Source organism: Juglans regia, chromosome 3, assembly GCF_001411555.2.
Source record: "Juglans regia cultivar Chandler chromosome 3, Walnut 2.0, whole genome shotgun sequence".
Lineage (NCBI taxonomy): Eukaryota > Viridiplantae > Streptophyta > Magnoliopsida > Fagales > Juglandaceae > Juglans > Juglans regia.
The window spans coordinates 4,910,620-4,923,616 of record NC_049903.1 but is presented as its reverse complement, the minus strand read 5'-3'; the positions used below and the strand labels follow the sequence as shown (position 1 = coordinate 4,923,616).

The 12,997-nt window shown below is 36.7% G+C and overlaps 1 protein-coding gene across 4 annotated transcripts; it reads left to right on the top strand.

Annotated features, from left to right (window-relative positions):
* The first annotated feature begins 192 nt into the window (after window positions 1-192).
* Window positions 193-9,497, top strand: LOC109008147 (phosphatidylinositol transfer protein 3-like). 4 transcript variants are annotated; one of them, XM_035688245.1, is made up of 7 exons: window positions 193-450; window positions 2,942-3,040; window positions 3,721-3,897; window positions 6,866-6,964; window positions 7,090-7,332; window positions 8,070-8,469; window positions 9,034-9,497. In XM_035688245.1, the coding sequence occupies exons 2-7, from the start codon at window positions 2,969-2,971 to the stop codon at window positions 9,072-9,074; spliced, it is 1,032 nt and encodes a 343-aa protein (XP_035544138.1). In that variant the 5' UTR covers window positions 193-450; window positions 2,942-2,968; the 3' UTR covers window positions 9,075-9,497. The 4 variants fall into 4 exon arrangements, with proteins under 4 accessions (XP_035544138.1, XP_018843688.2, XP_035544137.1 ...); XM_018988143.2 differs by having other exon boundaries at window positions 194-450; window positions 2,931-3,040; XM_035688244.1 differs by lacking the exon at window positions 193-450 and adding an exon at window positions 457-920 and having other exon boundaries at window positions 2,931-3,040.
* Window positions 9,498-12,997: the final 3,500 nt, after the last annotated feature.

Sequence of the window (12,997 nt, the reverse complement as noted above, 5' to 3'; positions counted from 1 at the left end):
AAAATTAAAATAATTAAAAATTTTAAAATTAATATTTTAAGAAAATAATAATAAATTTATCGAATCTATTATTTAGTTTAGTGTTATTGAAAAACGATTTGTTAAATTCGTAAAAGTAAATTTTTTAATTAAATTTTTACCAAAGTTTATTATGCCACGGCTGGTTCTGTAACCAAACAAATGCCAAGACATTCCAAACCAGGGGGAGAACCAAATCCATTAAGCTTAGCCATACGGCCTACCTACCTTCTGGTCAAAGACACGAGGAGGTATGGATGGTAGTTGTACGCGACGCGTCTGTCTTTCCCTTCCTCTCGCTCCTGGTACTCAGTCGTCAATCCCACGCACATATGGGGCCGCGCTGCATATCCCTTGCGGCTTGATTTCCTAAAGCACAAATCTGTGATTATTTTATCTCCCTTTGAGATAATCCTCCTGGTTCTGCAAGAGGTACTAAAAACTGTCTGATGTAGCATTTGTCTTCTTTGCTTTTGAAATAACTCAAGAGATTTATGAATCGACAAGAATATTAATGCATATGCATGTGTATGTGTAAGTCAGAATATGGTTGATTTTCTGGGGACTGCGATATTGGAGTGAACATGTTTTGACAGTTTTGTTTAGATCTTTAAGGGTTCTTTTGGCTATCTTGTTTGAAAGAAATTTTTAGCCCTCACGAAGGAGCTGAAAAGAAAAGATGAAGCAGAGAGAAGTTTGGGCAGGGACAGGTGGGGAAGGAAATAACTTTTTGGGGCATCATGAATACTTGATTTTGGGGTCGGGGGTGGAGGGGGTGGAAACTGCGGATTCTGGTGCTTGGTTTCGGATTAAACACCATCCTATTATTTTTCCTTTTCGGTTCTTGCTGATATTTTTATTTATCAAGGTCTTGCGGTTTCACCAGGAAGATCGTGCTCCAGGTAAAGTCTTTTTTTTTTTTTTTAATATTTAAAACGATTATATATGCAGGTGGATTCATTAAGAGAGAGAGAGAGAGAGAAGAATATCAATTTATAAGCGTCATGTAATGGGAAGCATGGTTGATATTATTGCGGTGATAGACGTGGTAATATCGCTGGTGAAGGAGTTTGAGTGGGGAGAACTGTTTTACTCTGTTATGAGATGTGGGTATGGAAGTGCTTTTGTACAAATTTAAAAGTATCTTTGGTTATAAAAGAGGAGCTCGTAATTTGAAGTTGCCACCCCTTGCACGTTGAAGGCACATATTACGCTGATATCTTCGTTATTGACTGAGGGTGCTTTGTGCATCTGGAAAATTTAAAGAACTGTTTCCTACAGTTGTTCAATTTTGCAGATATGTTAAATTAGAATTGAGGAGTGAAAATAAACAAGTTAAGAGAACTGAACCGAATCTCTGTGGTATTTAACATTATATAATACAATTGTCAATGATAATTGAAGGTCTAAAAAGATGAAGCAGAGAGGAGTTAAATTTTTTAGTCCTTTAGTCACTCTATTGAAGAATTTTTTATAGCATGTTAATTCTTAAGAAAGTCCCCAGGATGTTGTTTGCATCATTGAACATCGTGTGCTTGTCTTGGGTTTTAAAGCTTAACTGCTCCTACTCATTATTTCTAAGTCTGTATCTTCAGAGATATATCCTGCATGACTTTACTGGAGCCTATATGAGTCAATAAGTTTCTCGAAAAGGTTGGGATTGGAAGCCTATACGAGATACCCTGCATGAGTAGGATTGGAAAAGCCTTGTTGGGGAAGCCTCTATGCAGATCAATTCTCATATAAAAGGCTGGGATCTCTCATATTGCTGGACTGTGTCAAGGCTATGGAGTATGAAACTGAATGCACAAAAAGATCTCAAGTACAGTTGAAACTGAAAGGAAGTATCATAGGTCTTAAGTACAGTCTAAAGTTTGACGGGAGGGATGCTGCCTATTGGAAACAAAAGAAATTATTTTTGGTGCCTATGGGGGAGTTGGATCCCCAAGATTGAAATGGGGACATTTTCACAAAGTTGGCTTTGCTAGATGGGGAAGGAAGCATTTACACTGAGAAGGTGTCGAGGATACTTGTGGTGGTAAATAAAACCAGCCCAAGAGAAGAGACATCTTAGAACCATTTGGAACATGGAGTGTTTCCCATGTCGAGCCTTTGGATATTGAGTCTGTAATTGATCCTAGTGAGGACTCTAGAGCCAGATGGATTAGGTCTAAAATGGAGCAGATATCTGAGAATAATTTTAGCAAAACTTGAGTGGGAAGAGAGAGAGAGAGAGAGATTTCTGAAGACTCTAAAGCGACCTCACCCATGTGTTAAAGCAATAGCACACCCTATGTTTATCTGAAGATCTCTATTGGCGATGCACTTAAGACAAATGTGGAACCTAGGATTTATAATCTCCACAATTATTTAGCAAGTTTTCTACAGTTTTTAGATGCCTAGCATGTTCTTTTTTTCTTTTTCTCTTCGAATCCATGTCCTGTACAAACCAGGCCTATTAATCTATCTGTCAATTGGGTTTAATACATGGGCAGGAATTTTTTTTAATGTGCTGTGGTCATTTTTCATTATACATACTAAGTTTGGATACCAAAATCATCTCAACCCATCTCATCTCATATCATCTCATCATTATAATTTTCACAAATTCCCACATAAAATACAATAAACAATTCAACGTTTTCAAATCTCAAAACAATAATCATATTAAAAAATAAAAAAATACTTTGACTTATCAAAAAAATATATATATTCTAACAATATTTTATTCAACTTTCAACTTTCATCTAAAACTATTTCATCTCATCTCACTATCCAAACCACCATTGTTTTGGGTCAGATCTATTTGGTCAAGAAATATTGTATGCCAATATATCTGTAATCACTAATGCTCAATTTTGTAACTTGACATCTATGAATCTCTTACTTATGCTCAATATGCATATCTGTAGAATCATTTCAGCCTCCTGTAGACTTGCCAAAATCTGAAATGATGTCTTCTAAGAAGTTGCAAGGAAGTTTAACTGAGAAAACATTATCTTCTGAAGAGCAACAGGCCAAGGTATTATTTGAGTATGGTTTTCAATGTATTGTTTATGTATTTACTTGACTACGGTACCAATGAATGGGATTCTAACTGGTAAGCTGTGAGTACTTGATATCATAAATTTTCTTTTGCCTGTACTTTTTGCATTTTCCATATGCTGGATATGAGAAAAGTGGGGATAAAAGCTTTATCTTTACCATTTCCTTTTTATTTTTTGTAAATCTTTTACTTGTTTTGGTGATTTTGAACTGTAAAATTGTCTGTTAGAACTGCTTATAAACTTAAGGAATAATATTAAATAATATTAACTGGCCAGTATGCCTTTTTACTGAGAAAATTTAGGATGAAAAATGAAAGTCCATGGTTCTTCTCACTTGCCAATTTTGTGAATCAGATCAATTCTAGGAGAAACTGAAGTTTGTTATTAGTTTTATTGGTATTATGCTTCATTTTGTGTGATAGAAATTATATGCGTGTTTCTTATGCTTAAATTTAATTTCAAACTTTGGGTCATAGACATTAATCATGTCATAGAGTCTCTTTCACCATGGAGGTGAGTAGGAAACACAGTTGCTACTTGGAATGATCTTTCAAGTGGTGAGTAAGAGATAATCTATGGGGGATCTCTTACTAGGTGAAATCTTAAACATTTTGATAAGATGAAATCAGAAACATTGGTTCTGTTTTTTCTCCAGATCAATGAAACAAGAAAATTGATTGGTCCAATTGCTGATAAGCTTCCAGTCCTGTGTTCCAATGCATCAATATTGAGGTTTCTTAGAGCTCAGAACTGGAATACAAAGAAGGCAGGCAAGATGCTGAAGCAAACCTTGAAGTGGAGGCTGGAGTACAAGCCAGAGAAGATCCGATGGGTATGCATATGTGCGCTATATTAAATAATGATATGTAAGAGTAGATTTCCATTTTCTCCTCTCTATGTAAAAATCTCAATTATCAAATGCATCATGTTTAAAAATATTGGCACACATCACGCATTCAATGGGAAAATAGCACTTGTTGGGACTAACTAGATAAGACCCTTTTTTTAGGGTAATGATACCCTTACATCTCCTCCACTACTGCTCTACTACCTGCCCACATGGCTTTCATTTTTTTTCCTCCTGCCTTTTGGTCTCTCAGATTAAAAACGCTGTCAGAAAGGTTAGTACCTGTTCTTATGCCCAAAAGCCATGCTTGCTCAGAAGCTCAAAACTCTCTCCCCTCCACCCGAAAGCCACTGTGAATACATTTGATATTGCTCTTGATTTTGTCTGCAATTCAGGTTGTTTTGGTTATATGTGTCCACTGAAGCTGTTTTACTTCCAGTACCAATTGCTGTAATAGGTTATGATGTAGAAACTCTAAACCATTTCACCTTGACTTGAAACTATCTGCAGCTATGGTTTGTATCTTACGCTTGTTGAGTTTTGTCAATTCAATTGAGAACCTTGGTAAAAAGCAAAGGCTGAAAACTCTATAATTTTTTTTGCTGTGATCTATCTTTCTTTTGTTCTTTTAAAGAGTATCAAAATCATGGTCTCCGGAGACAGTAGTAAAAACATGTTATGTTGGTTTAAGGGTAATGGCTACCCATTGGTTTTTTGGAACAGAGCTCTGTTTCAAGCAAAGTTTTGAATACCGTTCCGGTGACTGTTTCGGTCGAGGCACTGGAACAAAATATCTTAGTACCGATACTGTTTCGGTGTACCATTTCGGGATAGTCTATATATTGATAAATTAATTATATATTCCAAAATAACAACAATGTAAGTCTTAAAAATGTATATACATGAGAAACTCAATAATACTTATCAATACAAGTCTTATCAACACATATTTGTAAAACTTAATAAAACTTAACAACACACAATTTCTGTTTTGGTCTCCACATCCAAAAAAAGCCACCGGCAACAGTGAAGAAATATTTTTCATTTGGTGTAAAGAGTTTATGGAGTTGCCAATAAGGGACTTTGCAAGTTAGCAACACACGGAATCGAGAGGTGGGAGTCTTGGGACAGAGCTTCGAGCTGCGAATCTGGGATGCCTTTGATTTTTGGTCGCCGGAGTGTAGCTGGCGCTGGTGCCTGGATTGGAGAGATACAGACGGAGAGAAAAGTAAGGGTTTCAAACTTTCAGATCTGATTTCAAAGGAATGGCTGAATGGGGGAGAAGACTTGAGATTCTGAGAAGAGACCAAGAGGGTAAATTACGTTTCTGTCCCTCCATTTTTAATGTATTCTCAAAAATAACATTTACCTCAAATAGTCAAATTCGGTCCAAAATTACCATTTCGGCCAGAATACCGAAATCTGGCTGGAATGGGCCGAAACTGGACAGAATGGCCGGAATTTGAGGCGGCATGAAACAGTACCCTATCCTGTACCAGATACTGTTCCGGCACGGAACATTCCAGCCGGTACTAAACGAATTTTAAAACTTTGGTTTCAAGTCCTTTTTATAACAATGAAATTTCCTGTTCAATATTATTTTATGTTATATACCCTCAAACCAGAAAAAGGGGAAGAAAAAATTGGCTGCAGAATAAATTTTTTAGCAAAGGAGAGAAAGAGAGGGACTCTGATTTTGTTCTAGAAGAGACATGCCAGGGAGAGGAAGCTTTCATCATCAACTCCATTGCTTTCAAAAGAGAACCAAATCAGACTAAAGCTTCCCAAGAGCAAAAGAAGCTGCTGCTTTTGGAATTAAAGCAGCCAAAGGAATCTCACAGTCACCCCTACGGACTGGTGCGATGCGAGGGAGGCTTCTGAGAGTGTGTGTGTGTGTGTGAGAGAGAGTGTATGGGAGAGAGGCGAAGGAGACGGTTTGGTGGATATCTCACCCGAGATGGTGCTGTCAAACGGTGACCATATTGAGAGGCGCAACCCGAAGGAGAGGAGGCCACACTGGGAGGCTGCTATCCATGCGAAGGAGAGGGGGCTTCTGAAATGGAGAAATGTGTTTGAATTTCAATTGCTGTGCTAAAAGCAGAAGAAAAGAAAAAGGAAAAAAGAAAGCCACATGGGGGCTGGGTAGTAGAGTGGTAGTAGAGGAAAGGTAAGGGTATCATTTTCCATTTTTTTATAAGTAATTATCAGTCCGGGTTCCCACTCTTTTCTAGCTCAATATTTAAAATGAGCCTACAGAGTAAGACCCTTACTGCCTAGCCGAACCTATACCAAAACTACGATGAAATAGATTTACCAGCCACGTCGAAAATATACCCTTATGGATAAACCTGCAGTTTCTGCTGTAGCTGCCTAAAGCTGGTAGGGTTGCTTCTTGCTATTGACACTTTTCTGAGTTGTGTGATAAACATATGCTCAAAAATGTGGAAGTAAATATCATTGTATACAGTGTATATGATCCTTTTTTTTTTTTTATAAGTGTATATGATCCATTGAGACTTGCCTTTTTTCTTTTTCCTCTTATACTCGAGCAAAAAATGTATATGGGCTGCAGTGTCGCTGATCATATTTGCTCTCCAGCTGATTGGCATTCCCACTTCCGGGTGGGACGCTCTGCAAGGTTTTACTCCTTACCTTGCAGCTCTGCTACTTCAAATGTTTATGAGTTGGTACCGTATCAAGGGAAAGATGATATGTTCTGGAAAATCATTGGGAGAAGTGATGTTTATTTTGGTAGATTTTGGCATAAAACCTAAATATGTAACGGTGAATTTGATTTTCATCCATTTTGGAGTTTGATTTACCTAATATATAGTAAGTGATGCTACTTATGTTGTAGGCTTATTCTCTCAGGCATGCTCTCAAATTAAAACGACAATATAAGATGCATTGTCCATTTTCTGCTTATTGAAAGTAGTATTTTTCATGCTTTTAGGAGGACATTTCTCATGAAGCTGAGACGGGAAAAGTATATATGGCAAATTACTTTGACAAGTTTGGACGAATTGTTCTTATCATGAGACCTGGTTATCAGGTAGTTCAAATAGAATGATAAGAATCACTCAGACAACATGAATTATTGTATTTTGTTTTTTCTTTCTTTTTTTAGTTGGTACGGTTGAAGTATATGTGATTGTACCTTTTCTCTTATGATATCAGAATACGAACTCAACAAGTGGGCAGATCAGGTACTTGGTATACTGTATGGAACATGCCATTAAAAATTTGAATTTAGATCAGGAGCATATGGTGTGGCTAATTGATTTTCAAGGGTGGAACACATCAAGCATATCGATGAAGGTGACTCGGGAAACGGCTCATATCCTGCAGCATCATTACCCAGAGAGGCTGGGACTCGCAATTCTCTATAATCCGCCAAAAGTATTTGAGTCCTTTTGGACGGTATGTCATCATATACCCTTGCCCTATTTTGTTATCATCTTATGTTAATTTTTATTGTGGTATCCTCTAAGCTGTAAATTTTGGCTATATATATGTGCATGCATATTGAGAATTGAACATGTGACATCTGTCTTGTTACCCTATTACCTTATCAAAAGACAAATTTCTTACATTAACATATTTACAGTAGGGATGAGTTGCCAGTGGTTTTTAGATCAAACAGCACTCCTCCGTGTTGTACTGATGATTTGTATACGTCCTGTGTACTTGGGCTTATGCCTATTTCTTTGAATAAAATTTATTACCTATAAAAAAAAAATAGAGTCATAGGCCCAATCCTGGTGAACTCAGGCTTTAAAGAAAGCTCTTTCCTGTAAAATAAACTGAAGCGATGGGTTAGTTTTCAATGTATATACGTGTACACTAAATTTCAATATTCAATTACAATTCTTGGAACCCGTTTGTGTTAATTTGTTATAGCATAGAGATTCTTGGAACTTCAGATATTCTGCAGTTATAGACTCCTTCAGAATTACAGAAAAGTGAGTGCGACAGGAACCTTTTTTTTATGGTACCTGAAAAAATGATGAAAACTTTTTAGTATAATAGGCAAAGAGAGAAATTGTATAAAAGGACTCTAAAATGAGACATCTTTGGATTTCAATATCACCAACTAATCTATGTTTCATGCATTTCGGATTTAAATAATTGAACAAATTTTTTTCCCTTTGAAATAGATGGTAAAACCATTTATTGAGCCCAAAACCTTCAAGAAAGTGAAGTTTGTCTACCCCAAACACCCAGAAAGCCAGAAGATAATGGAAGAGCTCTTTGATATGGACAAGTTGGAATCCGGATTTGGTGGGAGAAGTTCAGCTGGTTTTGTCTACCAAGATTATGCTCAAAGAATGATGGAAGATGATGGGAAAATTTCTGATTTAATCGACTCTGGTGGTTTATCTCCATCATTATCATCTGCAATGTCTGAATGCCAGCAATCAGACTCATTGGTTACTGATCATTGTTCAGAGGCCTCGGATGAATCATCCGGTGATGAAGCAGCTTCTTCAAACTTGGAGGTTGTTGACGAGAAAATACAAGCCCATCCATCACCAAGCTCCAATGATGTTGCAAATGGTGAGGCCTTGAAGCAGCAACCTAGTAATGAAAATTGAGTAGCTAAATGTTGCTATACCATATGAATATAATATATATACAGTACTTTGTGCATCTATTACATAGATATGAACGCAAACATCAAAGTACGTTTTCTTTACCTTGTACAGATACAAACTTTTGAGATTAATGATTTCATTCAGTCCATTTTTTAACTGTATCATTACTTGTCTATTTTATATTTGTTTGGCATGCTGAACTATTGATCAACATTGAGATCGTTTCTAGACCGGTACAAATGATTTTGAGTTATTGCTCAAAAACTTTGCAGTTAGGATTGCTGCTCCTCTTTACCCGTGTGTCGATAATGCGGAAAGAAGAATGATTTTTCCAAATTCCGTTGGAAAAATCATTTTGCATCTTCAAATTGTCATATAAAAAAAAAAATCATCATAAATGATCAAATTATTAGCTTTACACCTTAAATTATGAAATTTTGTCAGATTTTAAAATCTATGACGCAAATTATCAAACTTTGATGTTTAGAATGCTTAAAAAAGTAACCCATGTACTCGATTGTGTTAGGAACCCAGCTAGGGAAGGGAAGGGGATATGGCGGAACCTAGCTTATGAAGTGAATATGCTAAGTGTATGTCGAAGTGATGAAAGGGGTTGAAGTTTAATCTGGAGAAGATGTGGTAGTAGCTTTAAAGAAGACGATGTCATTTGGGTTGAAGTAAATAAGACGTTGCATTTTATGTGGCTTGAAGCTGTTGGTTTTGGGAGTCAAGATGTGTGTTTTGCTAGGCTTTACAATTTAAGTTGTCTGTCATTTTCGTAGGATTTTATCTTCTGTCATTTTATACTTTTGTATGTTTCTGTTTTGGAGTGGTTATATGGGGATGTTGAGCGAATTGTAGAAAGGGGAAGGAAGAGAGTGAGATGATTATTCTGGACTTATCTTGTAAGAACTATGTTACATGGGAGGAAGGATTTGCCTCGAACAAAATCCAACATATCAATACAATCTTTCCTTTCCATTCTTTGAATCCATTTCTTATCTCAGAAATTGATTGTTATTTTCTTCGGTTCATCACTATCATAATTTAGATTCATAACAAGTGGTATCAGAGCCAGGTTCAATGAAGGACGACACACTTTTCGACCGGCAACAAGAAGTTTTACAGCAGTAGGTCGACTCTCAGGAGAAGAGTCTTTAGGAGCTCAGGGATTGCTTGAATCAGCTGATGGAGATGGCACGAACCTTAATGGCAAATCAGAATAAATTTCACAATCGTAATGTCTAATAAAAATATCAACGAGTGAGCAATCATCCTTGCCCCCACAGTTAGCTGCTGAACAAGGAAAACAAATTGTACAACTGGAAATTGAAAAGGTGAAGGAACAAACTACTAATTATAAAATGCCTGTGAAACCTGCACCTTTGGGGAATGGCTTAGGAACTGTTGCTAGCAAAGATGAGATTGAAGAGGTAAGAGAAGAAGAGCCAAAGCAAACGGAGGAGGTAGAGGAGTTGGCTAGAAAAATGGAGCAATTGAGAAGGGAAGAGAGTCAGCCAAGCACATTGTTGGCGTGAAGGAGTTGATTGACAAGAAGGCTTCCTATGTGCAGATGGATCTTCGTTTGAAGGACATTGGCAATCGGGACCATGCAGCAAAAATTATGAGCACCCCAGAAGCAGAGAAGTACTATACTGAGGCAGCACTACCCATGGATGAAAAGTGTACCACTGCATTTGGGTTGATGAAGCATGTCACATGGGTAAGTTTGCAGGGAAATTTAAGGGTAAGAATTGTTTGCTCCTCAGTTGCTTGAAGTTTTGCCCCTTATAGTTGTTTTTAAGCCCTTTGATAGAGGAAGAGAACGTAACCCTGTGGGATTGAGCTGTAATGAGACACCATTGAGCTTCTGAAAGAATCCTATAAAGTTTCTATAGCAAATAATCTAGTATATCATGTCACTGAGAGGGAGAGTAATTGTGTGGTTTGTGTGGTGGAGAAGAAGGTGTGGGAAAAGAATTTGGAGTGTGGAGTTGGGAGTGGGTTTGATGTGAGAATTCGGATGGGTCTGAAAAAATTATTGAAGGCTGGCTGTGCACTTCCCATGGTTGAGTTTGCTGAGAATTTTAAGGGTAAGAAACTGTTGGCTACTTATCTGCTTGATTTATTGCCATTTAGAGTGGTTTTTGAGCCCTTTGATAGAGGAAGAGAGCATACCCTTGTTTTTCCACTTTTCAATGCCAGATGCTATGTTGTAGTTTTCCCATGGTGTATGTCTCTAAAATTGGTTGTAGGATATGATGATATTACTAATGCCTGCCCCCTTGTTGAGAATTCTAAGGATACGTGGGAGTCTTCTGCGCCTACATGGGGGAAGAAATTCTACACAGTAATTTTCAGTGTTGTTCATTATTGGGTGTCGATTGCAAGACCATGAAGTCCCCCTTGTGGAGAGGGGGGCCTGCTAAGCCTAAGTCATTATGTAACGCCTGTGGGATCAGTTACAGGAAGAGGAGGATTTCTATGGTGGGTTTGAGCTATGGATCATATAGGAAAAGAGACAAGTCACACTGTCATGGAACTTCTTCTGCTACCACCACCATTAGTGATGTTGATACAACCACATTCACTACTTTAACTGTTGGTAATGGTGGTGGCAGAGACCTTAGTATGTCCTTAAAAACGAAATTAATGGCGTTGGGTAAGGATTTATTGCTGCAAGGGTCACCCTCAGTATGAAGACACCAATTACCTCAAAACAACATGCTTCAAGGAAAACGGGAAGCTGGGTTATTATTGTGGCTGGAAGTCAGTTGGAAAGGGTTTATCCTTTTAGCAAAAGAATTTGCAGAAAATTGCATGGCTTCCGCCATGTTTAGAGCAGGACATTCATCAAGGAATCGCTACCCACACAACAAGAGATTGAAGGAGCAGGGCAATGGAAAAGGCTTATAAGTTTGCAAGATTTAGTAGATAATAATTTCGCTCTTTAGTTGCTCGATATAATGCCACCTCATTGGCCCTTTGATAGAGGTAGAGAAAAAGAAAAGGCCTGGTTTTACTTGTTAGCGCTGCAAAAGTTATGGACACAATTTATTACCAACGGGTCGGCTATAGTGATCAGCTTTAAGAGATTGGTTAAAGGAGCATACTTATGCATTAGAGTTAGACAAGTTAAATTGGATGGAGCATGGTTCAGTCACTCAACATGTCAAGTTTGATAAGAGACCAAACCATTCTGAAGATGCCAAGTTTGAACTTCTAGAGGAAAGCCAGGATCATTTTACTTCTGATGAGGATGAGTTGAACCCTCTAAGTGGGCATGTAGAGCAAGTTTATGCAATTGCAAGAGAGTATGCTGCATTCCATAAGAGCCTTACTAATGTTTGGGAAGATTACTTGGCTATGAAACATTCTTCCGTTGAAGGCTATCCTCCTTGTTTCCAAGAGGACTTAAGAGAAGCCACTTGACTTGGAATTGTTGAAGCATTGTAGCACCTTGAGAGCAAGGTGCTTTGAGAAGGGGGTTTGTTAGGAACCTAGCAAGGGAAGGGGTGGGTATATGGCGGAACCAAGCTTATGAAGTGAATATGCCAAGTGTGTGTCAAAGTGATGAAAGGGGTTGAAGTTTAAGGGTAATTCTATGCATCAGCCTACACACTTCACACACCATGCATTTAATTTTTTTTTTTTTTTAAACCTCAATACACTAAGTGTGTTGAGTGTGTGATGAATAGTAGGCTGATGCAAATATTTTTCAGAAGTTTAATCTGGAAACGGTGTCGCAGGAGCTTTAAAGAAGACGATGTCGTTTTGGTTGAAGTAAATAAGACGTCGCGTTTTATGTGGCTTGAAGCTGTTGGTTTTGGGAGTCAAGCTGTGCATTTTTTTTTGCTAGGCTTTACAATTTAAGTTGTCTATCATTTTTGTAGGGTTTTATCTTCTGTCATTTTATACTTTGTACGTTTCTATTTTGGAGTGGCTACACGGGGATGTTGAGCAAATTGTAAAAAAGGAGAAGTAAGAGTGAGAGGATTATTCTGAATTTATCTTGTAAGAGTATTTTTAATGATTTCTTTATCATATCTTTTAAAATATATCATCAAAATTTATTTTTTTTATTTTATATATTATTTTTACAATATGTCATCCATCAATTTATCTATTTTTTTTCTATATTATTTAAATATTCTTGTTAAATATTTTTTTTTATCAATAAATTTACATTATCCATATATTCTTTTATATTTACAATTTATTTTTATATATAATGTAAAATAATTCGGTCGTATAGAAATAAAAGAAAAACATGTAAGCCAAATACAAATTAAAAGTAAAATTAAATATGAAAAAATTGGTTTAAAAATATTTTCAAGATATTTTTTAGAAGAAAATGAAATATGTGTTTTAAATGATGAATAATAAAAAAAATTTACTTACATGATAAAAATTAAAGTAAATAAAAATAAGAGAGTAAATGAAATATCAACAATAAATTTTTTTTTATAAGATGAACAATATCCATTACA